The sequence below is a fragment of the Microtus pennsylvanicus genome, chromosome 11, assembly GCF_037038515.1.
Source record: "Microtus pennsylvanicus isolate mMicPen1 chromosome 11, mMicPen1.hap1, whole genome shotgun sequence".
In the NCBI taxonomy this organism is placed as follows: Eukaryota; Metazoa; Chordata; class Mammalia; order Rodentia; family Cricetidae; genus Microtus; species Microtus pennsylvanicus.
Genome location: NC_134589.1, coordinates 56,565,833 through 56,592,572, shown reverse-complemented (window position 1 = coordinate 56,592,572; position 26,740 = coordinate 56,565,833). Strand labels below are relative to the sequence as shown.

Sequence of the window (26,740 nt, the reverse complement as noted above, 5' to 3'; positions counted from 1 at the left end):
GTGAATCTGAGGGGCAGGAAGAAGGCGGGAGGGGTGGTAAAAAAAATCGGCTATTTTTACTCACATAGATGTTTCGGGAATCATGAAATCAGAAGGAAATCATCAGGGGCAAGGAAAGCAGTAAATAGGTGGTACCTTCACATACAGGGGGACAGGGGAGCCCTTCCTCAAGGCAGAAGGTGGGATGGATGCTGGTGGACTGTAACCCCAACAGGGTTCACTTCTGCTTCTCAGGAAATTTCAAGGCAAGGGTAGGCACTCCACAAAAACAGCTTCTGTAGTCACTTGTGCCTACCAACCGTCCATCACCCAGGCCTTAGCTGCTTTCTCCCACCCTCTGCCCACCCCCACGTTGGTCCTGATCCTTGCTGAATGGATGGATTCTGTAGCAGGCCTCAAGCCAGGCAGTGGTTTTCAGGGACAAAGATGAGCTATTAAAGTGAACTTGTCCCCTGCTACTTCAGAATAAGGCGAGGAAAGACAGAATGTCCCAGGTTTCGATGCATCAATCTGTCATGTCTGAAATGACTGTTCTTTCTAAAATTACCCTGGGCTTAAGAGGTATGGTTTGTAAGATGGCTCGGGTATACAGTCTCCCTCTTATATACTCTACCCCCACACATATCTGTATTCGCATCCTCTCATGTGACCCAGGAAAACTGCTTCTCACTGTCCTTTAGTTCTCTGTCCTACAAAGCAGCTTGTGTGGTTTAATCCCTGAAAAGCCAAGGTGCCTTGCTCAGACCATGATATCATTATAGTCATTTATAAGTACTACCTCGTTACACTCACAAATAACCCCACAGGATCAGAAACCACTGCTATCACCACTTCCCAAACGAAGGAGCTAAGGCTTAGGAAGTCACTCACTCGCTCAAGGTCAGGCAAAATGAAGCAGCAGCTTCACTTCACATGAGACTCCAGGCTTGACCTCAGAGCCCTCTCACTAAAGTGCCTGTTATTTTAAATTGGTGGGCTAGTGTGTCAGGCAGATCCTCAAATACTCACGGACTATCTGTTCCTGACATCGGTCTATTTTTATCACCGCCTACCATGTGGCAGGGCCTGTTTTAGGCACTGGGAACACAGCTGGTGGAGACCAGACCCCTGTTCCCATGGAGCTTGGTTATCAGTGACAGAGATCAGTGATCATGGCACTTCGGGCACTAGTATGCACTATGAAGAAAATGAGGCAGAATGATGGGCTGTGGGAGACGAGGAAGCCCGTGCCCTGGGTGACTGGAGTCTCTTTGATGATAAAGGTGGAGACTGGGAAGAGCAGTGACTAAAAGTCCCTGGCCCGAAATGCTTGGAAAGAATGGCACACAGGGGCCAAAGCAAACTCAAGGGTTCTGGCGGGGATGCAGCTCTCAGAAATACACCAGGGCGGCAGGAGAAGGATGAGAGGAAGATGGAGCAAGAGCTGAGCTCAGAAACATGGACAGAAGACTCGTGATGGAGTCCACACTCTGCTCCACAGTGGCTGGGAAAGCCCGTTGTTGGGACTCAGCAGGGACAGTGGTCTCATCTGAAGCCCATGTTCAATACCTGCTTGGGAGGTAGCAGGAGATGGAATATGAAGAGAGAGGAGAGTGCTGGGAGCCACCATTGAATGATGACCCCAGGGACCAGAGTGGTGCACGCCACAGCGAAGTAGGAATTCAGAGAAAGAGCCAGAAGTGCTTCCGGCAAACCTGACTGAGAGTTCTAGAAAGGGAAGAATAAAGAATGCCATCTGGGACAGAGGCTGAGCCAGTGGGTAGATCTTTGCTGGACTCATCCAGGAGGGCTTCCAAAACTGCAGGTTCTGGGTTCCTGACTCAGAGTCCACAAGTCTTCTCGGCTCCTATTTCCCTCTGGGTGACGATCTCAGCTGTCAGAGTCAGGGGTCAACCAGGCCCCTCTTTCCCGGCACTCCTTATTCATGCAAAGCCGAGTCAGGGTACTCTGCCAGCAGCATCCTTTAGGCCTGCTGGCCTTTCCAGTTCCCGTCTTCCCTGGGATCTCACCTAGGTCATGGCCATATGTGTCTAATCGGGGCCTCCCTTCTACCAAGCCCACTGTGGTGAGCAACTGGGATGCCAGGATACCTTTAAAGCATGAGGTCCAAGTTTGTCAGGTGTAACCCAATCCCCTGCAGCCCCCACTTAGGCCACCTCCCTCCTCTTTCTCTGGGGTTTACTAGCTTCCCACACACTTTTGTTTCTGAGGGATGTCTTGCTCCTCCCTGGCCCTGCATCCTTCTGGTCTGACGTTCCTGTGTGTGTCCATCTCAAGCCCACTTCCTCCCATGGAATTCCTAGTAATCTGCTCTGTAGCGCTAAGAGACAAGCCTGCACTTGATGCCTATCATAGCACCTGCTGTCTCCAACCTGGACCTTCCAGGACAGAGGCCCAGCTGAACGTGCTTCTTGACACATACACTAGCCTATATACATGGGCTCTCAAACATTTGTTCTTTTTTTTTCCTAAATATTTGTCAAAGGGGAGAGACACCATTTACGTGTTGGATGTGACCTTCTCATCAGATAGGCAGAGCTCAGACCCCTATCAACTACTGACTGACCAACCAGCTACTGGCCTAGACTAACAAATACAAGCTGGGAATGTGATACACATCCTGGCCCCTCTGTGTCCTGCACTGGGAATCCAGACGAGTTCAGCAACCACGAGATAAGGATGCTTTTCTCACCACCAAGGCAGTGGAAACTGCCCAGCCCCATGGATGAGAAGCTATAGTTTTCAGGACCGATTGCTAAAGGAGATGAGAAACAACATGAAAGGCCTAACTGATTCCTAGACATAATATAGAATGCAGTCAGAATATGCTTTCCACATGCAAACCAACCAATCCTGAGGCCATGCTCCACCAGGCACTCTTCTGACCATGATCCACCTATCCAGTCATGCCACTAGGAGACAGGGGCCAGTCACCTAGGCACAGCCTTGCCCCTCACACCCTGCAGAAATTATTCAAGCTAACCAGAAGTGCTCTACCTGCCTCCCTCCTTCCCCTCAGCAACTGTGATGAAGGTTCCCATTCACACCCTCACTTCCACTTCCTAGTCACCAGAGCTGGCTGCTCCTGTACATCTCCAGGAAGCCCGGCACGGCCCCTGCTCCCAGGGGCTGAGTGACAACCCTTCTCCCCATGCACCTGCCTTCAGATCTGTTGGCTAGGACATCCCTCAAAGGCTCTAGGAATACGTCAATGTCTGCTAACTGGACGGAATTGGCAGAACTCCCAACCCAGCTGAAACTCCACACATTAGGTAATTCTGTCTTCGTCCAGGAAATTATGTTGGCGTCATTTTGCTGTCAACCTCCAAGGCTGGTTTCAAGCCTCCCGTGGTAACATTAAAATTAAACTCTTCCATTTTGTTTTGTTTGTCAACAGGGTCTCCCATAGCCAGTCGGACCCCAAACTGACTATGTAGCCAAGGCTAGCCTGGAGCTCATGATCCTTCTTCTACCTCCAGAGTGTGGAGGTTACAGATGTGTGTCATCCCACTTGACCCTCAAATGAGACTCTTGACAGAAAAATATACTACACTTGGAATCACTCATATCGCAGCAAAAGAAAGAATGTTGGTCAAAGGTTGCCTGAGCTCCATGTCCCTATCTGGAACAGCAAGCAAGTAACATATTAGACCACCACGGGTCAAGGGAGTTCACATCCAAAGGCATTTTGCAGGCTCCTCTTTAGGACTGCTTGGGGCCAGCCTACTGGAATTCCTGACACACGCTTGATTATGTCTAAAGATATTTTCCAGAGCTGAGGTTTTATTTATATCACACACAAGGGATTCCTATTGAAAATAGAGTTTGAGTATCACCAATCTGCAATCCCTGAAACCCAAAAGTGCTCCAAAATCTGAAACATTCTGAGCACTGACCAGAAGCCACCAGTGAAAATTCCACATCTGGCCACATGTGACAGCTTGCAGTGAAAACAGAGATGCATCAAAATATTAAATAGCATCATCTCCAGGCTGTGTGCAGTAGATGAAACAAATGAATTCATGCTAGACTTATGTCTGAGCCCCAGGGTGCCTCACTGTGGGCTCACAGATATTCCAAAATTCCAAATATTTGAAATCCAAAACACTAAGTATTTGGGACAAGAAAGAAAGAAGAGTGAGGGCTGAGCAATCGTGGCTGGTGTTGGCATTTGTGCAGAGACTGAAGGAAACATAGGGCGCATTCATTCAGTCCAGGGCACTCAATCTGTGACTCTCAACAGCCATAACTAACATAAGCAGGGGCCCCAGGACACCCCAGCAAACAAAAGTCAGCACAACTAATCCAACAGACACCAAACACAGATGGGAATCTAAGGAGGAGGAACGGGAGAGAGGCCATCTGTCGCAGACACCACTCCTATAGCACTGAGAACCACTCTGATAAACACAGCTTAAGAGAGAAAGGGTTTCTTTGGCTCTCAGTTCCGGGGCATTTATAGTCCATCACTGCAGGACAGTCCACATCAGAAGCTTGAAGTAGCTGGGCACAGGGTCACCACAGTCAGGAATAGGCAGCAATGCATGCTGCTGCTGCATTTATAGCCCATGAGCTCACCTAGAGGATGGTGCCTCCCATGGTGGGTAGGTCTTCCCTCCTCTGTGGTATTAAGATAACCCCCACAAGCATACCCACCATCTCCCAGATCATTCTAGATGTTGTCAAGCTGACAAATTAATACTAATTAATACCATCCTAGAATACAAAATACCCACAATAAAACACATAGTTCCAGTAAGTGTTTGCCTTGCAAACACAAGGTCCTGAGTTCAATTCCCAGAACCTTTTTTTTTTTTCAAATAAAAGCCAGGTGTGGTGGTGCATGCTTATAATCCCAGTTCTAGAAAGACAGAGATAGGCAAATCCCTGGGGTTTGATGGCCAGTAAGCCTGGCCTACTTGGTAAATTTCAAACCAGTGAAAGTCTCTTGTCTCAAACAAATAAAGAAAGAAAAAAGAGAGAGAATGGTTGAATGGTTTCTAAGGAACAATACCTAAGGTACACATGTGAACTCCCCCAAACATGCAAGCACATACATACACACACACACACACACACACACACACACACACACACACGAGTAAAAGTATCTTTTGCTCTTTTGTGGAACTGAAGGAGGAAGGGATGAAAAGGAAAGATAAGAAAAGAGTATTTATACAACTCACTGCTAAGTACCAGGGTATTCACAATGTTACTGAAATCAGTTCAAAAGAAAGGCATCGAAGTAGCTTTACCCAGCAGGCATTCTGTCACCTCATTACAGTGGAAACAACTTCCAAGGGTTTTTCTAGGCCCCTGGAAACCTCAGAAGTCAAGACTGTCTTCCGTGGACCATCAATATGACTAAGGTAAATATAATCCATGATGGAGCTGAACCAATGAAAGGTGTCCATGCAGGGGAACTCTCCCTCAGAGGTAGGCTCTCAACCACTTAAGCATGGTCCTGACATCCTGGGGGTATCTGCCCCGGGAAGGGGGCCTCAGCTTGGTTGGTGAGGGTGATGCTTCAGGCAGGATTAAAGAGCAAAAATTCCCCTGCGGCAGAAATAAGCACCGAGGCTTGCTTGGTTGAGCTTCAGACACAAGAGTAGCCTCAGCAAGCCACTGCCCTGGGGGTGAGATGCTGGGTGCCAGGACACAGGATCTAAGCTTCCAGGGCTCAGCAAAGGGCACTTACTGAGCGCTTGTCGGCCTCCGCTCCCTGCTGGCCCTGTAGACACGCGGTGAGCTTCTTGTGTGTGCTGTGGGACACTTGTTTCACCAGTTCTAGGCGCTTCTCTACCTGCACAGACAGCGGGAGGTACGGTGAGACAGAGGAAAGGCAAGGATTTCTGGGCAGCAAATGCCCCGTGTTGGAGAGCTGAAGCGGGAGTGGGGTGACCACAGCGTGGGTGCTCCCCTGGTACTCTGTGAATCTTTCCCCCAAGAATCTTATCTAAGTCAGTACCTTTGGGAGACTAGCACCAGGATACCCTCAAACACCAAGCCCCACACAGGCTTAAATAAACATATCTGCATACAAGCCACAGACCTCCCCTGGTGTATCTGAAATTGACTCTGGGTTACTCATTGTGCTTTATCCAATGTAAACCCCTTGACAACAGTTACAACACTGCCTTATTTAGGGAATGGCAGGAAGGAAAGTCTGCACATGCTCAGTATAGAAGCAGTTTACCCAAGTATTTTTAATATGCAGCTGATTAAAACCATGGATGTGGGCTTGCACCTCTGGGGAGCCAAAATGGAAAGCACTGTTAGAAACAACAGAGTTTCAACCCCTAGTAGTTTGTAGGGATGCAGCAGAGGCATAGAAACTAAACAGAGAAATGGCACCATTTCAGAGGAAAACATCTTCAGGGTCTGGCAGGCAAGGTAAGTGAACCCACCTGGAGAAGGTCTTCGCTCAGAACTTCAGTCTTTTCTGCCCTAGAGGGAAGATGGAGAAAACGGTCAGCAAATGTGTGCATACATTTATATATACGCATGTACACATGTTAATACACATTTATATATACATATGCTAATATATACACACTGCTATGTAAATGTTAGTGCATACACACATACCTATATACAGACTTAAGTAAGCACACAGTCAAAGGACAAATCCCACTGTTTCTACAGCAACTCCAGAGAAACAGACAAGAGTACCAGAAACTCTTAATAGGAGAAGATAGAGACAACTCTAGAATCTTCCAGAAACACTAAGTAGCATGCCAGCAAAGCTCAAGGTTCTCTGGAGTGCCCCGCCACAGACTTGGACCTGTATCGAGTACAACAAATAGACTTCTACTATTTTTTCTTAAGAAGACTGTCACACCCATGCATTTAGGCTTGCCCCTAAGAGCAAACAAAAATAGTAGGATCCAATGGTGCAATTCATAAACAGCAAACACAAAACCAGTACTGAATCCTAGCAATCAATGTAGAGACTCTGGCCATGGCTGGACTTTCAAGTGTTAGGTCCCTAGTTGCAGCTGGCATGATCAATGCAGAAAAAAAGACAAGAAAATGAGATGCCTTCCCATCAAAAAAATCATCAAGTCAGGCATGGTGGCACATGCCTTTAATCCTGCACTCAGGAGGCAGAGGCAAGTGTATCTCTGAGTTTGAGGCCAGTCTTATCTACACGGAATTGTAGGTCAGCCAAGACTACATAGTGAGACCCTGTCCAAAAACAAAAACCCATAACATAACCAAGACTGTATTAAATAAGAGGAATATACAAACATAAACTCTCTCCACATACTAATAACAGACCCTTGAAAATACTCTTAGTAAAGGTTTCAAGAGATTAAATTCTTTGGTGTCCGTCTATCAAAACTTATAAAGAGCCTGCATAAGCTCAGATGTTTCATCAATTCTCACTGGAGGTACTGTTGGGTAGGTTTGGGAGGTACGCCCTTGTCACAGGAAGTATGTCCCTAGAGGTAGGCTTGGAGAGCTTAAAGACTTGTTACTTTGCTCTCTCTGCTTTATACTCGCAGACCAACATGTGAGCCCTCAGCTTCCTTCTACCACCACGTCTTCGCTCTGCCATCATGGACTCTAACCCTCTGGAACCATAAGCACAAACACAATTTTCTATAAGTTACTTTGGTCGTGGTGTTTTATCACAGCAACAGAAATGTAACCAACACACCAGCAAACTACAGAGTGCTTATGAAGAAATTCACAGAATATCTAAGTCAGGTGGAGAGACACAGAATGTCTGTGAACTAGAGAACGCAACAGAGTGAAGATACCAATTCCTCTGTAAACTGACCTCAGATGGGATGCAACCCTGGAGCTACATCAGGACTGGCGCTAGAGATAGAGAAACCAACTCCAGCATGACAGTGACATGCAGAAAAGGGGAAATGACTACTGCATCCCTAGAAAGAAAATTAAGTTATAGCACTCACATGATCAACTTGAAAATTAAATAATCAGGAGGATGGCATTGGCAAAAGGAAAGAATGTACCAGCCAGAAATAGATCCAGACTCATGACCAAGTAATCTTGAAAAAGGAACAAAGACTATTCAAGGAGAAGAAAGAATCTAACAAACTGTCATGGAACACAATAGGCAAAGGTGCGGATCCTGGCTCTGTGCAATCTATACAAATTAATCACAATAGATCACAGGTTTCAATAGAACATAAAATATGGAGTTTTCAAGTACAGGAAGGAATATCTGTGACCTTATTAGAGCTGTGGGTTCTAAGGGATAACATTAAAAACATTCTGCATAAAAGAAAAAGAATTGGTACATTAGACTTCTAGCAAAAGGAAAAGTTTTTGCTCTATGAAAAATCCTGTTAAGAGATAAAAGGAAACCCATAGAGAGAAATATGTTGCACATCACATGATAAAGGAATGATATGGAAATTATATATAGAACTGCCCAAGTTAGTAATAAGAAAAAAATTCTAATAAAATAAGCACAGAGTTGAGGCGATAGTTCAGGGGTACAGCATTGGCCTGACAGGTTTCTATCCCTGCTACTGAAAAAGAGACATAAATAAAAAACAAAATATTACCAAGAAAGATAGCAGATAGTAGTCACACACACACACGCACGCACGTACACACACACACACACACCAAGCTCTAAAGAATCTGACCTTGAAAAGCCCATGAGTTGCTAGGGGAATGGGCATGATAGAACAGCTCAAGCCAGTGAAGAATCAATGGCAGTTCCTTATAAAATTAAATATACACTTGCCATGTGATCTGGCAGTGGTGCGTCAGAGAAATGAGCTTCACACATCTGAGACACATAAACACACCTATGAATGCTCCAAATCTGGAACAATCTTTCTGTCTTCCAGCAGGTGACGAGGTTCCAGAACATTTCCATGTTACCCAGCCACAGGGGTGGAATGCTGACACGCGCCAACACTCAGTACAAGGTCAAAGCATACCCTCTATGCACAAAAACCAATCATAAAGGGTTACACAGACGATGACTGGAGACCAGGCTGGCCTTGAACTCACCAAGATACACCTGCCTCTGTCTCCACGCCCAGCTATGAGATAAGAGTGTGGAATTTTGTTGGCAGTACTGGCTGCACAGATCAGCATATGCATTAAGACTACAAGGCATCAATCTTAAAGTAAGTTTTAAAAGCAAAGAAAAAAATCTCTTTAAACATAAAAGTGATACCAGACAATATCCCAGAAGTCCAGGAGGAGAAGTAACTGGGCAAATTTCTAAGTTCCTGGCATCATTCTTCAGCAAGGCTTTAGTGGTCACCTTAATTCTCTTAATTAAACTGAGACCCAATGAACATTCAAGAGCATCCCTGCCAGGGAAGAAGTAGGATATGGATCTACCAGAGGCTATGTAATTAAAAATAACTAGAGTAAAGCCTTAACATTGAAACAAAGGAAAACAATAGCTATGAAGGAAAATAGAAAAATAAAGCAAAATTATATATGTCATGTGATATCTAATATATCGGAAAACACACTTGGATGAAACACTCCAGTTAAAAACTCAAAGACTGCATTTTCTTTTATCCTGTTGTTGCTCTGTGTCATGGAGATTCTGTTGTTTTGGATCTGTAGGTTTGTCCGCTTCACACGCTCCAACAGTTCATAGATGAGGTGGGGCAACTCAAAGTTCTGGTTCTGGGCCTGAGTGGTAACTGGGTTGGTCAGCCCATAAGCTTTCCCTCATCGTCACTACCTAGATAAGCTCTCCCGCAGGACCTCAGCTAGCTCACCCAAAGGGGTCTGCAGCAAGGAGGGGGCCAGTTCTCCTGCTCTGAGGCCCTCAGATCTAGGTCCCCCTCACTCATATTGCCAGGGCCAAGGGCAATATGAGTTTTGCTAGGCAAAGTGCAGTGCCCTCTCTCCTGAGTGATGTAGGGGGCATAAGAGGTGGTGGAGGTCAGCTCTCCTGCCCCTAGGGTTGGCTCACCTGTGACCCCAATAACAGGGTCAGTTCTGGTGTGGGGTGCAGATTCTATTCTCCTGTGTGCTGTAGCTGGTACAGAGTAAGGCCAGCTCCTTCACCTGCCACAGGTAGCAAGTGGGGTTAGGGGAAGAATCCAAAGATATATAGCCTAGATTTAAAAAAAATCTAGTTCAAAGATAGCTCAGTGCTACTCAGGAAAGATCTAACAGGAGGAAGAAAATTGAGAAGTAAAAGGAAAACAACAACAATAACAAAAACAACAACACACATACACACTCACACACACAAAGTCATTTCTAAAATACCAGACTTAGGAAGGAAATAGCAAGCAAATTCTCCTTTGTTGTTTATCTGCAGAGCTGCCGATGGGAGCTGAGGTTTCAGCCATGCTGGACAAGCATATTCTTTCTGAGCTGCACCTCCAGCTATTTTTAATTAATCATATTGACTTTAGGAGAGAAGATTGCAATGCAACAATAAAAAAAAATTATAATTCACTTCTAAGGATCAGAAAATAAACAAGTCAGACCTGATAAAAACTTTGGGAAGGTGTAAACATGTTGAGATAACAACAGGCCTCACGTTCTATTACAGAGAAACAGTGAAGATGCAGGGGGCTTGAAACCATAAAGCAACAGGATGTATCTGACAGGCGTACATAATCTCTGGTGGTAAAGAGGAGGAGCTCTGCTCATGAGCGCAAGAATTTGTCTCCAGATACCCCAGCTGATGAGCCCGTGAAACAATTCTCAACAGATGTGAAAGGCCAGGCAATGATCTCTACCCCCAATACTTTATATTGTAATAAAGAGCAAAATGAAATGAGAAAGGAAATACATTTGCTTGGGTTAAAGAGTTTGTCTCACATGCGCAAAGCCCTGGGTTCCATCCTTGACACTGGGAGTGGTTGTGCACACCTGTAATCCCTGCAGTGAGTGGGTAAACAGAGGAAGATGATAAATTCAAAGTTATCCTCAGCTACCCAAGGAAGTTAGAAGCCAGCCTGTGATACAAGCCCTGTCCATCCTGCTTCCCCCGAACTGCAAATTTGAAAACACCTCTAAATAGCACATAGGTCTAAAGTAATTTGTGTTTTAAAAAAATAAATATTTAGAATTAAGAAACAAAATGCATTAATCATATCAGCAAAGTGGCACTTAATGTACACACTTTCAGCTGCATATTTTATGAGATGCAACAATATTCAAACAGCATAAACAGAATAAACAACAGCAAAGAAGAAGAAATTAGATTGGAAAAGCCCATGTAAACTAACTCTCTGAAGGGACTAACAAAAAAGCAAATCTTTACAAGATTCACTTGGGAAAGAAAAATGAGAAAAGGACAGAAAAGAAGGTAGAACACACACAGATGACACAAATGTTAAAAGATAAATGAGACTCTGGATTGACAAAACTCACAAATTCAGATAAACTGGATCAAAGGCTTAGAAAAAAAAGCTAAAACTGACTCAAGAGTCAATAGAAAGCATGGGCAGTCCTACCAACAAGGGAAGCCATTCAGACAGCAACTATACATCTTTCCCAAAGGAAAACAGAAGGCCAAGCTGTCTTTAAAATGGCTCTCCAAATGTTCACAAACTATTTCAATAATAACAGGAAAAGAATAAAAACAAGTATCAGTTCATTCCCGTATTATATCTCAACTGCACGACAAGGAAGGCAGGGAGCTGGGAGTGTGAGGCAGCTGCTCACAGGATCTGTAGTCAGGCAACAAAGCACAGACAGGAGGGGGGAGCCCAGCATTAAAACCTGAAGGTCTGCCCCTGGGGAACTATCTCCTTTAGCCAGTCCCACCTCCGGAAGGTTCCACACCTTCCCCAAATAACACCACCAAGTTTGGGAACAAGTGTTCAAACTCAGGAGCTGGTGGGGGACATCCCTCATTTAAACCACAATTCTCTAACTGGAAAAGGGCACTACAAGAAAAAATACGGATTTTATCTAGGTAATGACACTGTAACATAAACAGGCATACTGCAAACAAGTTAGATTAGCTGTCAGAAGGCACACAGAGTCTAACCTCAGGAATCTCTCAGTGTAATTAATCACACTGCTTAATTAAATGTCAAAACCAAGACTATCTCATAAATGAGAAATATTTAACAAAATCTAATGCATATTCATGAAAAATACGAAAAGGAAAATCCTTGGCTTTTAAAAAGTAGTTATACACCTTATTCCTGGCAGAATGTTAAAAGTGTTCTTGTGTAATTGAGAAGCAGACAGATTCTTTTATCCAATGGTGCACAATGGAAACCAAAGATTTATATGTTTATTTATTTACTTGCTCTTGAGACACACCCCCAATATAGCTGAGGATGACCTTGAGTTCTGATGTTCCTGTTTTACTACTAGGGGAGTATAGGCATGTCTGCTCTTAAAATAGATTTTAAAAACTAAAATGGAAATACCTAAATAGACATATTTGAAGTTAAATTGGTTTAAAGTAAACTTAAACAGCATAAAGAAATGATTATATAATCTATCTGGAAAAGTAGGTTAGATATAAAAATCAATACAATGAAACTAATGTAATTGGGAAATGCTCAGAAAACCTAATTTCAAAATTCATTTAATGTAGCAAAGAAATTAAACCTAAAAGATCACCAATACACTCATGGAAAAACATTAGAGATGAGGCAAAGATATCAAAAAAATTAATGAGGGCAAAGATGAGAGTAGAACAGATGTGACTGTTGGGGACAGGAAGGTTTAAGGGGGGTGTGAAGGAGATGGGAGACTGGGGATAGGGAAGATGGAAGGAATGGGGGCAACTAAAAATAAGGGTTTCTGAAAAACTATATGAAAACCCACTACTTTGTTTTTTGTATTTTTTATTGTTTTTATCGAGCTATATATTTTCTCTGCTCCCCTCAGTACCTCTCCCCTCCCCTTCTACCCTCTCCCATGGTGGCCATGCTCCCAATTTACTCAGGGGATTTTGTCGTTTCTACATTCCATGTCGTTTAGATCCCTGTATGTCTCTCTTAGAGGGCCTCAGGTTCACATGTTTAAATATTTGGCTCCCCAGTTAGTGGAACTGCTTGGGAAGGATTAGGAAGTGTGTTCTGGTCTTGGTGGAGAAGGTGTAGCACTGGGGGTCAGCTTACAGCAGGCTCAGCCTCTGTCTATTGCATGCAGATCAGGACATAAAGCTCTTACCTACTGCTCAGTATCATGCCTGTCTGCTTCCTGACAGGATCATCTTGGAGAAACACCCCAAACTGGAAGCAAACCTCAGCTAAATGCTTTCTTTTCTAGGAGCTGCCTTGATCAAGGCGCCACTTCACAGCAAGAGAACAAGATCAAGGCTCCAGAAGCCTCCTAAACAATGCAGGCCATTACTGTTTTTCTTGGTTGACTGACATAAGGAGATGGTAAGACCTTGTTTCTAAACTCCTTGATTGCGAGACATAGAAAAGCCAAACTGGAACTGACCTGGAATTTTTCTCCCTGGTCACTAGCTTTCATGGCTCAAACATACTATGTGGGCTATTGTGGGATAAAAGTCACCAATGACCCAACCCTGCAGTGGACCTTGCACGGTGCAATAATGACCTAGCAGGCATAATGCACCCACTGGGGTGACAGTGGCACGAATGTTATTGGAGGTGTAAGAGCTAATCCAGATTGCCGGTTTAACAGGATCTGGAATTAACTAATGCACAGATTACCGGATACTGTTGTAAGAACTTTGCTTTTCATGTTACTTAAAGTGGGAAGACCCACCCTGAACATGGATAGGACCTGCTGAGGGCAGGTTAGATAAAAGGACATGAAAGAAGGAAATTTGCTCTTTGCCTTCTTGCCCTCACCCTCACAACATCATGATCCTGATGCTATCCTGTTCCTTAGAACTGGCTTCTTTGGGCTTCTGATGGAAACTGAAGACCAGCAGCTCTCCAGGAATTTCCCAGGTCTTCTGCACTAGACTAGGAATGCCGACACATCTGTCCTCATGGAATGAACCAGATTCTTGGCCTTTCCATTAAGAGATAGTCATTGTTGGACTTCCCAGACCACATCTTGTAAGCCAATCTATATATTCATTCTATCAGCTCTGCTCCTTCAGCGAGTCCTTACTAATACAAGAGGTAATACCTCTGCTTGGTTAGATTTAAGGCCCACTGCACAGAAGAGAACTCATGCCTGGTATTGTAAATCTGATTGAAAGCCCATGGCGGGGTTGGTAACTGATCCCAGGGGTAGGGTAAACCTTCTACTGTTGTTTCACTACATGACCACGCTATCAAACTGCCTTCTTAATATTTGTGTTTATACCCATAGTTTATTGCTAATCTCAGCCTCGGCCAGACCAGCGCCTTTTTTCAGTGGGAGGTGATTAACGTAGAGACTCACAGCTGTGCAAAGGGCTGAGCATAAGTGGCTGTTAGCTGCCAGACCCAAAGAGAAAGATCTGAATCCCCACCCACTAAGGCATCTTCTGGATATGACATGGCCACTACACTCGGGAACTCAACGTAACCATAGTTACCTGCAGAAGAGTGTACATCAACATCCCCATGTGAGTCAGGGAGGGCCCTATACAACCACCAAAACCTAGGTGAGGAGCTGCAGGAAGTTAATGGTTTCTGGTACAAGGGAGTCCTTTTCTTCAGGGGTATAGCCATGGGTATGTTGCCTACATCCAATAAATTCCACCACAACCAGGTACGTAAAAGCGACCTTAACCAAACTCACTATGTCATAAGGACTAAAGGGACAGCTGGGGGTGGGAAAGGTTCCAGAGTACATAGGAAGATAAAAAGGATGAATATAATCAAAATGCATTATAAATATATAGGCAACTTTCACAGAATATTTTTTAATTTTAAAAATAAGCAAAAACTCTTCATGAGAGATCCAAGAGGCTGGCTCTGTGGATAAGAACACTTACTATACAAGCATGAAGACCTGAGTTCAGATTCCAGCAGCTGCAACAAGAAGCTGGGCATGGCTGCGTGCTCATGTAACCCTAGTGCTGGGAGGACCTGAAGTAGGGGACCACTCTTCTTACAGGGCACCAGCTATGGGTTCAGTGACTTTGTCTCAAAGAAATAGTAGCTCATGATAGATAGATCAGGAAATCCCACACCCACCACTGCACAGGGAGACATGTGTGTAAACACACCACATGCATACATACACACACAAAACATCCTTTAAAATATTAATAAGGATATCTAAAAATAATTTCACAGATTTCTGTGATCTACCTGGTGGTCCCTGTCTCCAGCAGGTACCTCAGATTCTCATTATCAATTCCACACATCCCAATGAGGATGCCTAAGAACTGAGTGTCCTGTGCCCACACTCTCAAGTCCCTCCAGGTAGGGACTATACATATGCTGCCAACTCCACTCAGCCTCACAATATACCTCTGCCCACATCCCGGTAAGGATCCTAGATTTACACGGCCAACTCCACCTATCAGTGTAAACCATCCTCCAGGACCTCATTTCCAGATGAAGACCCCAGGTGTCCAACTCTACCTATCCCACTGTTTATACTCCATCCTGACTCCAGGTAGAGACCCTAAACACAGAAGGTCAATTCCACAGCCCTGCAGTCCAACCTCCACATCACTTCCCAGGAGGACTTAGACTACACATTCCATCCATTCCTGCAGCAGCCCTCCAGGTCCCCCCTCTATAGTTAGGGAAGAGAGACAGAGAGAGAGAGAGAGAGAGAGAGAGAGAGAGAGAGAGAGAGAGAGAGAGAGAGAGAGAAAACACCTCCAGGACACTATAAAATGACCAAATCTGAATATCGAGAAGGAGGAAACCTTGGATGAATAGAAGAACAAATCCATAACCTAACGAAAGAGATGTCTGTAACTATTCAAGAGGTACATAGTACACTAAATAGGACCAAAAAAAATCCATTTCCATGTTATATAATAGTCAAATTACTAAATGTACAGAACAAAGAAAAGGTATTAGCAGCTGCAAGAGAAAAAGATCAAGTCACACATTAATGCAGACTCATCAGAAAAACAGATGATCTTTCAACAAAGACTATGAAAGCCAGGGTCATCTGAAAGAAACAAAACAGAGCAACTCTCTGCTTAAATGACACAATTACTCAAGTGGACTTCACAGACAACTACAGAATGGTCTATCCAAACACTGGAGCACACACATTCTTCTCAGCATTGGATGGAAACTTCTCCCAAACTGACCACGTCTTAGGAAGCAAACCAAACCTCAACAAATATTAGAAAAATGGAATCACATCCCATAGTCCATGAAGCCATGGATGAGTAAGCTGGATTTCAACAGCAACAGAAAAGATAGAAAGTATACAAACTCATGGAGACTAAATAACGCTATTGAAAGATAACCGATTTAATTGTGTTAAGTCATCTTTGCATCTGTGGGATGAAGCCACCCTGATGATGGTTGCTAGTCTTTTCCTGTGTTTCTGAACTTAGTGTGTAAGTATTTTTTTTTTGAGAATTTTTGTAGCTATGTTCATCAGAGATATTGATTGATGAGACTGATGTGGCCACTGGATACCCCCTGGGAAGGGACCCACTCTGATTGGTGGATGGCAGATGCACTGTCATCTAAGATCATCAAGGGGGTAAGGGGAGGAAAGGAGTTATTTAATCAACAGTGTATGATTTACTCCCATCTGACTAATGCCATCAGCCAAGCAAAGGTCAGACTGCCCTCATGGCAGCATGGTGGCTCTGAACTCCAAGCATGCCCCAAGGAAGCTGCATGACTTTCACAGATGCTTGCTGCCAGGGCATAATTCTGACTCCTGAAGGCCTTAGCACAGTCACAGGAATTAAAACAGCTTGGATTAGACTTTTTTAAAAGAAATTTTTTCAATCATATATGTCTAGATGATTCATGTCCACTTCCTAAGTAGTAGCAGTTCTCCTGGTTGCCAGCAGAGGGCCTGTTGAGATTAGCCTGAACAAAGCAAAGAGTGTATTCTGATTAGCAAACATCCTTCTCTAGGTGATGTAGGCAAGTTGCTGCTCCTTGCTCAGCTGGCCCCTGGCGCTGCAGCATTAGGGCCAATCACAGGTTATGTTAAGCTGTCTTCCCCACCTTTAACATCCATCTTTAGGAGAAAGCACAGAGAATGAAGCTGTGCCATCATTAAACCACTATTGCGGTAGATAAGGAAGCAAACACAGCAGCAATATCAAGAAGACACTGCTGGAGGCTTCTGCAGAGTGGCTAGATCCCAAAGGCCGGGAGCTAGAGGGCCAGCCATGGCAGAGAATGCCAACCTTCTGTGCCTACTTGAGACCAAGAGCTCTGGGCTGGCAGTCAGCATAGTAAGCACTAGAGGGACACTGCATTCAGAAGCAAAGGGTCACAGAAGTTACCTAGGACCCATGCTAGCAGAGCCTCACCTTGCACCATCACAGTCCCTGCCCAGGAAGAGCAATACAACCAGCTTGCTGGCAGCGCTGGCAGCTGCCCATAGTGATGACTCTAGCTAGCATCAGGCAGACAAGGGAAAGCATCAGGACCAAGACCTGGAGCTGTGCAGCTCAGACAACACAGCAAGCATGTCTCTTTACTGGAGACACTCTGCTCGAGTCTGTTCCTAGAAGCTGGGGCTAAGAAACTAATGTGGAGGTCAGATGGGGTTTTAAGAATTGTGGAGCATGCCTGAGTGCTTGAGGAAAAGGCCCATGGGAATTGGAAGAGAGGAGGGCTAGGTAGCCAAGGGGAGTGCTGCTGCGCCCCAGGCTCCAAAGAGGCCAGCACTAGGCTGTGTAAAGCTGGGTCTCAGCCTCAACTTCCTACATGCAAGACAAACATCACTTGATACCCAGCCCAAGCCCTCTCTACCAAGTTCAACGGATGAATCATCATGGTGACAGGCACTGTAGAAGTGACATTGGGTACAAGTCATGACTTTTTGATTTTCTTTTAATTTCACGCTCAACAGACTAAAATCAAAGCAGGAACCAGGCAAACTGATCCAAAACGGGTGCTCTGATCTATTCATAAGCCCAGAAGAACAAGCGATGCCACCCACGGAAACCTTGATTGTCACAGTGTCACACATATTTGGAAGTGGTTGGTCACAATGATAACCCACAAAGTTTCCAGGAAAGAACAGCTCCTCAAGACGCTGTGGAGGAAAAAAGATTCTGTGGAGAAATGAGTTAAGGAAAGACTGGATATGAGTTCCCCATTTAACAGAGTTGTACTGAAACATCAAAGCTACTGAGAAGCCCTGCAATACAAACCATGGTCTAATCTCAGCTACCCTGCCTAACAGAATGAGGTGGGATCCTGTTAGACATGTAGACAGTGGGTAACATTTACATGGCTCCATTGGCTTGTTCTTTTGAACAGCATCTTGCCATGTAAAACAAGCTGACCTAGAACTTCAGATCCGCCAGCCTCAGCCTTCCAAGTGCTGGGATCCTAGACACATTCCACCATACCCAGTTCTAACTGACTCAAGACTTCAAGAAGGAATGTATAGATGATATATTGAAGACGTAATCATGATTATCCCAGGATAGAATGAATAGCAACCATCTGTTTTTAAAATGTATAAAAATATTTTTTTTTAAAAAAAAAGGAAAGAAAGAGGAAAGGAAGGGGAGGAGATAAGGGGAGAAGGAGAGCAGGGGAGAAATAGCTGAACAAAGAAAGGTGTAGTGAGGGTTGGGGGTGAATGGAAGGACTCCCAATTATCACGGCTCACTAAATCCTGTCGAGAGAAACTAGGTCATCCTGGGTAGGTTTTATAGGAGTGAAAAAAAAAATCACACATTATTTAAGCAATAAGCGTGAAAAGTCTATGGGTGATATAAGAGAATTGCTGGCAAGAAGTAAATGATGCTAAGTGTATACGTGTGTGTGTGTGTGTGTGTGAATGTGTGTGCACATGCATGTGTGTTCATGTCCATGTGTGTGTCTGTGTGCCTGCTTATGTGTGTGTATGTATGATGAGTATGTGCAACCCAGCAGCAGGATAAGCATGTCATTTGAGGTATGGAGAGGAACTAAACCCAATGGGAAGGCCTGGGGACAAAGGTCTGTTCACTTAAAGACCCTAAAATGGACAGCTTAAATGCATGAACGTCTATTCTAGTTAAGTGGTAAATTTTAATGTCATTTCTTTCACATGTAAAGCTGTGGAAAGAATTTTAATATGGAAGGTGGCACACCAGTATATATAGGAAAAGACAGAGGGGCTGGAGAGATGGCTTAGCAGTTGAGATAACTTGCTGCTCTCTCAGATGATCAAGGTTTGGTTCTATGCTGGCTAGTTTTATGTCAACCTGACATAAGCTAAAGTCACCTGAGAAGAGGGACCCTCAATTAAGAAAATGTCTTCGTAAGATCCAGCTGTAGGGCATTTTCTAAATCAGTGATCAATAGGGAGGGCCCAGCCCATTGCACCTCACCCCACCCCACCCCACCCCACCCCATCCCATTGTAGGTAAGTTCATCCCTGGGCTGGTGGTCTTGGATTAGCAACCTGAGCAAGCTGTGGGGAGCAAGACAGTAAGCAGCATCCTTCCATGGCCTCTGAGCCTACGCCTGCCCCCTGGTTCCTGCCTTGCTTGAGTTTCTGTCCAGACTCCCCTTGATGATGCACCGTGAAGTGGAAGCATAGACTGAATAAGTCCTTTCCTCCCCCAAGTTGCTTTGGTAATTGTGTTTCATCACAGCGATAGTAACCCTAACTAAGACAGACTTCCCAGCACGCACATGGTGGCTCACAACCATCTGTAACTTCAGTTCCAAGGGAGCAGATACCTCCTGGTCTCTGCAGGTACCAGACACGCTAGCAGTCCACATACATACAAGTAGGCCAAACATTAAAATACAGAAAATAAAAACAAATAGATCTCCTTTTTAAAAAACGGTCCACACATACATATGCAGAAAAGACAGATTAAGGTATTGCCATGGTAACCGCCAGACCTCCGCTGCTTTCAAACCCCAATTCCTCTAGATGAACAGTGTGTGTATTGTGCCCCGTGAATGACAAAGGCGGCCAGGAGCCAGGAACAAGGACAGGTCCCACGGTTACAGAGTGTCAAGGGCAAGGTAAAGCAAACAGTGGCCTGACAGGTGGAGGAACAGGAGTGCAAGGACGAGAATGTACCCACAGTACCCGTACACAGGAGGAACAGCAAAGATGGTAGCTGCCAAACTGGTGTGTGCGCGCGCGGGGTGGGGGTGGGGTCACAGTTAAAAAAATAGGCACGCAGAAAAATAATACCAAAAGAACAGTTTACACAACGGGTGTGATAAGTTAATAAACAAACCAACTTACAAATAACACACCTTCATGTCACTAGTATTAAACAAAGGACTAAATTTGTAAACTGAAACTAATAAGCAAAGTACGGAAACCTTAAAGTACTGTATCATTTCCCCAAAACCTAGTTGTAAAATGGGAATTTTCATGCAGTGTCTAAAATACCTGAACATTACCTTAAATCTCTGATCTAAATCCTACAAGCTCCTCATTGTTCTGAGAGCGCCGGACAGCAGGAGCCTTTCTTGGGAGTGTTTTCTCAGAGGGAAGATGTCTAAGCCTCAAATACCCTGAAATTTATTATACTAAATTCTTCCATTCTCCAAATAATTATGTTCCTTTTGCTTGTTTATTTAATGTGGAACTGAGGTTGAAGCCAGGGCCTTGTTTATACACAACAAGCACCCACTTTACCACTAACCTTCCTTGTAAGCTCTTGTATTTTTTCTTATGTATGCATCTATTTTGTGTGTCGCATAGGCATGTACACGGGTTTGTGCATTTGTGTGTTTGCATATGTGTATATGGGTGTGTGTGTGTACATGCATAGGAGGCAAAGGTCAAACTGGATGTGCTCCTCTATTGCTCACCCTGTACTTTCTGAGACAGTGTCTCTCACCAATTCTGCAGCACTAGACGGCCAGCAAGCCCCAGAGATCCTCCAGCCTCTCCCTGTCCAGCACTGGGATTATAGGCGTGTGTTTGCTTTTCTTTTTCCATGGGGGGGCTAAGAACGCAAACTCAGGCTATCGTGGTCACGTGTTCACTAGAACTTTACCAACCAAGTCCTCTCCTAGCCCTTTTGTCCATCTAAGATTCCTCTCGGACTGTTAATGTGCTCTCCATTTATGCTAGTTGGAGAGGGCGGGGAAGAATGTTCTTTCTCCCCAACGGTGTGTATATACTGCTGATGTTACCTAAGTGCTGCCAGCAGGGGTTAAGTCATATCCCACAACTTTACTGTACCTCTCAATGACTGTATTAAGAGGCAGCATCCTTAAAGGTGTGATTAAGAGCGGGACTAGGGGCCAGCTTGATCCACTGACACTGGAGTCCCTACCAGAAGAGGAGACAGGGACAGACGGGCACAGAGAAAGAAGACACTGAGCCTGAGAAGACTCCACCCACAAGCTGGGAGAGGGGCCACAGAGGCAACAGCCCAGCTGGCATTTTGAGCTTGGGTTTCCAGCCTAAAAAATGAGAGAAAAATCCTGTGTCATTCTACAACTGTGACGATCGAACCAGGGACTCACTGGAGGACCAAGGACCAGCTGTGTGACCGAGGCCACACAGAGGCATCTCTGCACTCTTTCTTACAACCGCTACCTCGGTTATCTGAACATAGATGATCACCAGCACAGAGTCACAGAATGGAGTTCAAAGGGCTCTATCCCTGGCCATGCTATCCCTCTACTCAAGCTCTCATTTCCTTGAGAAGGCCGCAGTGTCCTCGCAGCTAGTGATTGACAGGGCGGATCAGCTTGTTCCGAGATTCCTAAAGAACAGTGCCCCGGGTGGGGCTGAGGTCCCTCTTTCCTGTGTGAGGACAGACTCAATGACTTGCCAAGGTCTCTTTCTGGCCCATGACTCTGGGCACAGCTGTAAAAATAAACTTATGGTAAGGTCAATGGGAAGAGGCTTGTAAATCCAGGTCTTCGGGATGCAACCCTATGGTACAGAAGATGACAAATGCCCGGTGCATATTTGTGTGACTTGCAGATTTTCCCTGGGAAACCCTGCCCTGGGATCCTGCAAACAGGAATGTGGGACTAATTGAATCAAAGGAGAAGAGTGCCACTGTCTAGATGTGATCTTCCCTTTCCTGTGTCCTTGACGCTTTGATCAGAGACCAACATCTCATCGTCATTCCTCAAGACCCATGGTGGCTGGATGCAGGGAGGCTCCACACGTCCTGCAGGCACACATGGTCCTCATGGGAAATAGTGTAGTGTCTGAACAGAACCTACACATGGCCTTGCGTGTGTCATCCTTGCTGGACCACGTAGGACCTACCACACAACTACTATGCTACTGCTTATGAAACAACCAAAAGGAAAGTCACCACCATGTTGAACATATTCAGATGGGGTATTTTTCAAGGTTCTCACCAGCACTGGTGGACTCTGGTGATGCAGAGGGTGGGCTGGGTTGCCAGTTGCTAGGAGGATGTAGTTCCTCGTTAGCTACATGAGACAGGAAAAGGGTCCATGTCCATACAGAACAGGATGCTGGCACTCTACAGCTTTTCTTTGGCTGTCCTCTCTTCTCTGCCAGACCCCCTCGCAGCCTGTGGTGTCTTATTGTGGCCTGTTACATTGTCTTATGGATGAACAGTGAACACTGATGATCCCTTGCCCCCATTATCAGTAAATCTATCTTCTTTCTCAGGTGTGAATCAATTTACAAACCGTGCTGCTGTAGGGATAAAGACGTGCCACACCAAAGTAAGGATGCTACCCCCAAATCTGCCAGTGTGACGCATGGATTACTTTGGACAAAGCAAAGACGAAGTGACAGGTGCAGAAAGCAGCCTTCCTCAAGCTGGACCTTTCTGACCAAAAGCAGAGACTCCTGAAACTTCCATAGATTCTTCTGCAAGGAAGTGGAAACGGAGACTGTGCTTTTGTTTCCTGGCTACTCAGACCCAAATAATTACATAAAACTATTTTATTACAACAGGAAAAAGGGCCAAACACGCTTCCTGTCTGTGCTTATGGTACCTCAGACCATGTCCTAATGGGCTGGTATCTAAAAGGCTATTGGCTGAATGAATTCACATAACAGGGACGCTTGCCGTCATGAAGAAGACAGACAGTGGGTGACAAGAGGGACCTATACAGACCGACCTGGCTGACAGCATAGAGACATTCCCACAGCCCTCTGACAGAGAAGCCCCAAATCCTTTCCCTTTGTCCTTTTTCTTTTTTCTTTTTCAGAACTGGGCAGAGTTCTGAGGCAGGGTCTCTCTGAGTAGCCCTTGCTATACCAGAACTTTCTGAGTAGGCCAGGCTGGCCTCTGTCTCCGGAATGCTGAGATTAAAGGTGTAGACGACCATGCCCTTCTACTTCTTACACCCCATATCCTCACTAGTTATTCTTTGTTAAGATCCTCTATAAAATCCAGACAGAGGGGCTCACGCCTATAATCCTGGTACTTGGGAGGCTGAGGCAGGAGAACTGCCATGCACTTGAGGCCAACCTGGTCTACACATGTTCATTGCTCATGTTCCTAAATCTTGCTTTCCTCTTAGCAGTCTGATTTCCAATGCCCCACTGGGAGAAACTAAGACAATAAAGGAAAAGGCTTATTGGGCTCTGTTTACCCCAGACTCTGCAGTCTTCGTGGACCAGAAGCCAGGGCCGGCTGACATCTGTGGGTCACATGGAGGCTAAGCCTGCAGCTGTGGGGTTCAATGGCTATGATGGTTCTTCTGAGGTTGGGGCCGAAGGGACAAACTTTCCCCAGGGCAACTTGCCAAGCCCTCAAGTGTGTGGGGTCAAATCACTCTGGCGGAAGAGATGCAGCCCTGAAAGCTCCCACTTGTCTCTGTGCTGGGCAGATTCCCTATTCCAAAAGTAATTTCTCTACCCTGAAATCTATACTGAAGCCAGTTCTAATATTGGCTACATTTAGCTAATTACTAGATAATTGTAATTACTAATTATCCTGACTAGTAATACTAATAAATCCTGGCTGATCCAGGAGAAGAAACATTTGAACATGTTTAACCTCCTAATGCTGTTCTCCTATTTCCAATCCCGTGTGTGTGTGTGTGTGTGTGTGTGTGTGTGTGTGTGTGTGTGTGTAGTGTTGTATGCACAAGTGCAAGTGTACATGTGGAAGACAGAATTTGTTAACAAGGGTCTTCCTCGATCACTCTCCACTCCACCTTTTGTTAAACCAAAATGAGTATCTGTGTGTGTGTGTCTGATACAAACACACACACACACACACACACACACACACACACACACACGAATGTGAAGGTACATACAGAGACCAGAGTAGGCCACTGGGTGTTGTATTCTATTGTTCCCCACCCTGTTGTGAGAGGGTCTCTCTCTGAACTTGACGCTCACCTTCTGGGCTAGCCTTATTGGCCAATGCCGATGAACAGACAGGGGCATGAGCAAGCCTTCGTTCACATGACAGCCTCAGCATGCAAACTTAACAGCCCCAGGTGGCTACAGCAAGGTGCTGCTGCTCCAAGTGCTGGCCAAACAGATCCAGGAAGAAACCACATGACAGTGCTACAGAAGAAAACAGTTACCATGCATGAGCTTACGCAGCTCCAGGGAAGAAGCCAAGAGCGTCACTCAACGTCAGCTGCTCCCCAGAATCTTCCAGGATTTGATTGTATCATACTTCGGCGCAGTATTGTGCTGTTTCTCAAGCATCAGTTTTAGCCCCAGATCTGTCCTAGTGTCTTGGTGAGGGTCTCTGAGAGGATTTTGGCACTAACTACTTCCTTGGCATTAAAATGACTGTCAAGAGGTTTAAAAAAAATGGGTAGAGACTGACAGAATATGGTAATTTCATTTCATAAAATACGTTTAGCGGAAGAAGACAGGCTAAACATTATGTCACGTCTCATGCGCAAATGCAAACTATCTCGAGCTATCTCAGGGACTGACACTAGAGTCTGCAAATTTCGGGGAACACCCTTATGCAGATCGAGTGAACTAGGTCAAGGAATTTTCAGAACTGTAGGGCTGCGCAGCAGGATTAGCAGTCAGGAGTCCTTGCTTCTCCTGGGCTGTTTCCAAGTGGAAGCGCTTAGCTGCTCAGAGGCCCAGTTCCCACGTATGCTGAGTAAGGAAACTGGGCACGACGACATTTAAAGGATCCTTCCAGCTTAATGAATATTCATGTGTGGAAACCGAGCACACACTGGGCATCACAGCCATCACAGAGGAAAGTGGTGAGGGCCTGTGAGGTCAGCAGACAGGGAGAGGTCAGGCCTCATGGAGAAGCAGCAGCATTTCCATGCCTGGAAAAACATGCCGCCATAAACCACTCCCCACGCAGCTGTTTTCCAAACCCAGCCATTCCCTGAGCTCCAAAGAGCAAGGAAAAGGGAGTCATTAGTGTCCCATCCACTACATCACCAACCTTGGAAGGAGGAAATGGTGACCATGGCAGCTGTGAGCTGGCTAGCTCTGTTACTGTGACTTGGGCCTGTGGTAGAGCACCAGAGTGGAAATGTGTAGGATCCAAACTGCCCACCTCATGACCAGGAAGCAAAGAGAGAAAAAGACAGGACGAGGTCCCCACAACCTCTTTCAAGGCCTTGATCTCTGTGACCGCAGGGTCTCCCACCAGACCCCACTTCCTCCTGGTTCTACCTCCAGACAACACAAGTCTAAGGACCAAGCCTTAAAACCAGGAGGACATTAGACAGCCAGACTGCAGCAATAGCCATGCCTAAAGCTAGGGTGGGGCAGATTTCACTTTCTCTAAGTAGAGCAAGGGCGGGATGATGTAGCTTACTGAAGAGAGGCGGGAGGATGTCTGGAGACCAGAAGATGGAAAACAGACAAATATAAAATGTTCAGGTTCTCTGAGGAAAAATGAAATGTCCAGAAGAAACCCTGACTGTATTGCTGGAATACCAGAAGCTAAAAGCAAATAAAACCAACAACAAAAACACAAGTATAGGCCTGTACACAGCCTTTCAATTCTGTTTTCCTAATGAAAGATGAAGAAGAGAGACATGGAAAAGGGTGGACACGGACCACACGGCGTAGCAAACAAGACTGACTTTCTAGACAGTCTTCTGAAAGGAGTCCGTGTGTGGAGGAGGGGGCCACCTAGAGAGCACAGCAGTCAGGAGCTGTGTAGGTGTGGCTGGGAATTCTACAGAGTCTAAACCAGGGAAGAAGAGGTGCAGGGAGACAGACACGTAAATGTATATAACAGGATGACATATAAACTCATTATTTTCTGTCATCTTGATGCTCAAAATTTGGGCCTTGCAGACCTAGAAAGGTTTCTCCCAAAACTGTTAATTATCAGAGGCAAAAACAACCACCTCCCAGTGCAGCTTGGATATGCAAATCAACTAATTCATATCCATATCTTCCACCATACACCCTGTAGACTGCTCTGCCCAGGTGCCAGACCTCTGGGGACCAAGCCTTCCATCCAAAATCTGACGAAGCTGTCCAAATTGCAGCTGTAAGTCTTCCTGGCTTCTCCCACTCCTTCCAGTGTGCACAGCAAGAAAGACACGCCCTCAGCTCCCAACCTCTTTCTACCAGCTCATCTCCCTTTCCTGCAGCCCTGCAGTGGGATGTGCCCTGCGGGTGGTGTATTGTCTCCAGTGAGTCTGAATATGATAGAACACCTTCTTCCTTAGCAGTAATCATCTTCGTTATCTGTGCACCAAGTCCTCTCCAAACAAACCCCGGGTGCAATTTACAGCAGGAGAAGATAGCCGTTATGACTCAAAAAAAAAAAAAAAAACCAGGATTGAAAAGCACATAGAAAGAAAGAAGAGATGGTAGTCACTACAGGCCCTAGTAGCCTAAG

The 26,740-nt window shown here is 45.2% G+C and overlaps 1 protein-coding gene across 6 annotated transcripts in view; it reads right to left on the bottom strand.

Moving 5' to 3' along the window:
* The window catches only part of Arhgap44 (Rho GTPase activating protein 44), a 157,492-nt gene that overhangs the window by 66,546 nt on the left and 64,206 nt on the right, over nucleotides 1-26,740 (bottom strand). For all 6 annotated transcript variants that reach the window (XM_075992154.1, XM_075992152.1, XM_075992155.1 and 3 more), the window contains exons 2-3: nucleotides 6,408-6,447; nucleotides 5,699-5,803 (exon numbers count right to left, since the gene is read on the bottom strand). In XM_075992154.1, coding sequence (XP_075848269.1) covers nucleotides 5,699-5,803; nucleotides 6,408-6,447 — 145 coding nt within the window. The remainder of the gene's footprint in view (nucleotides 1-5,698; nucleotides 5,804-6,407; nucleotides 6,448-26,740) is intronic.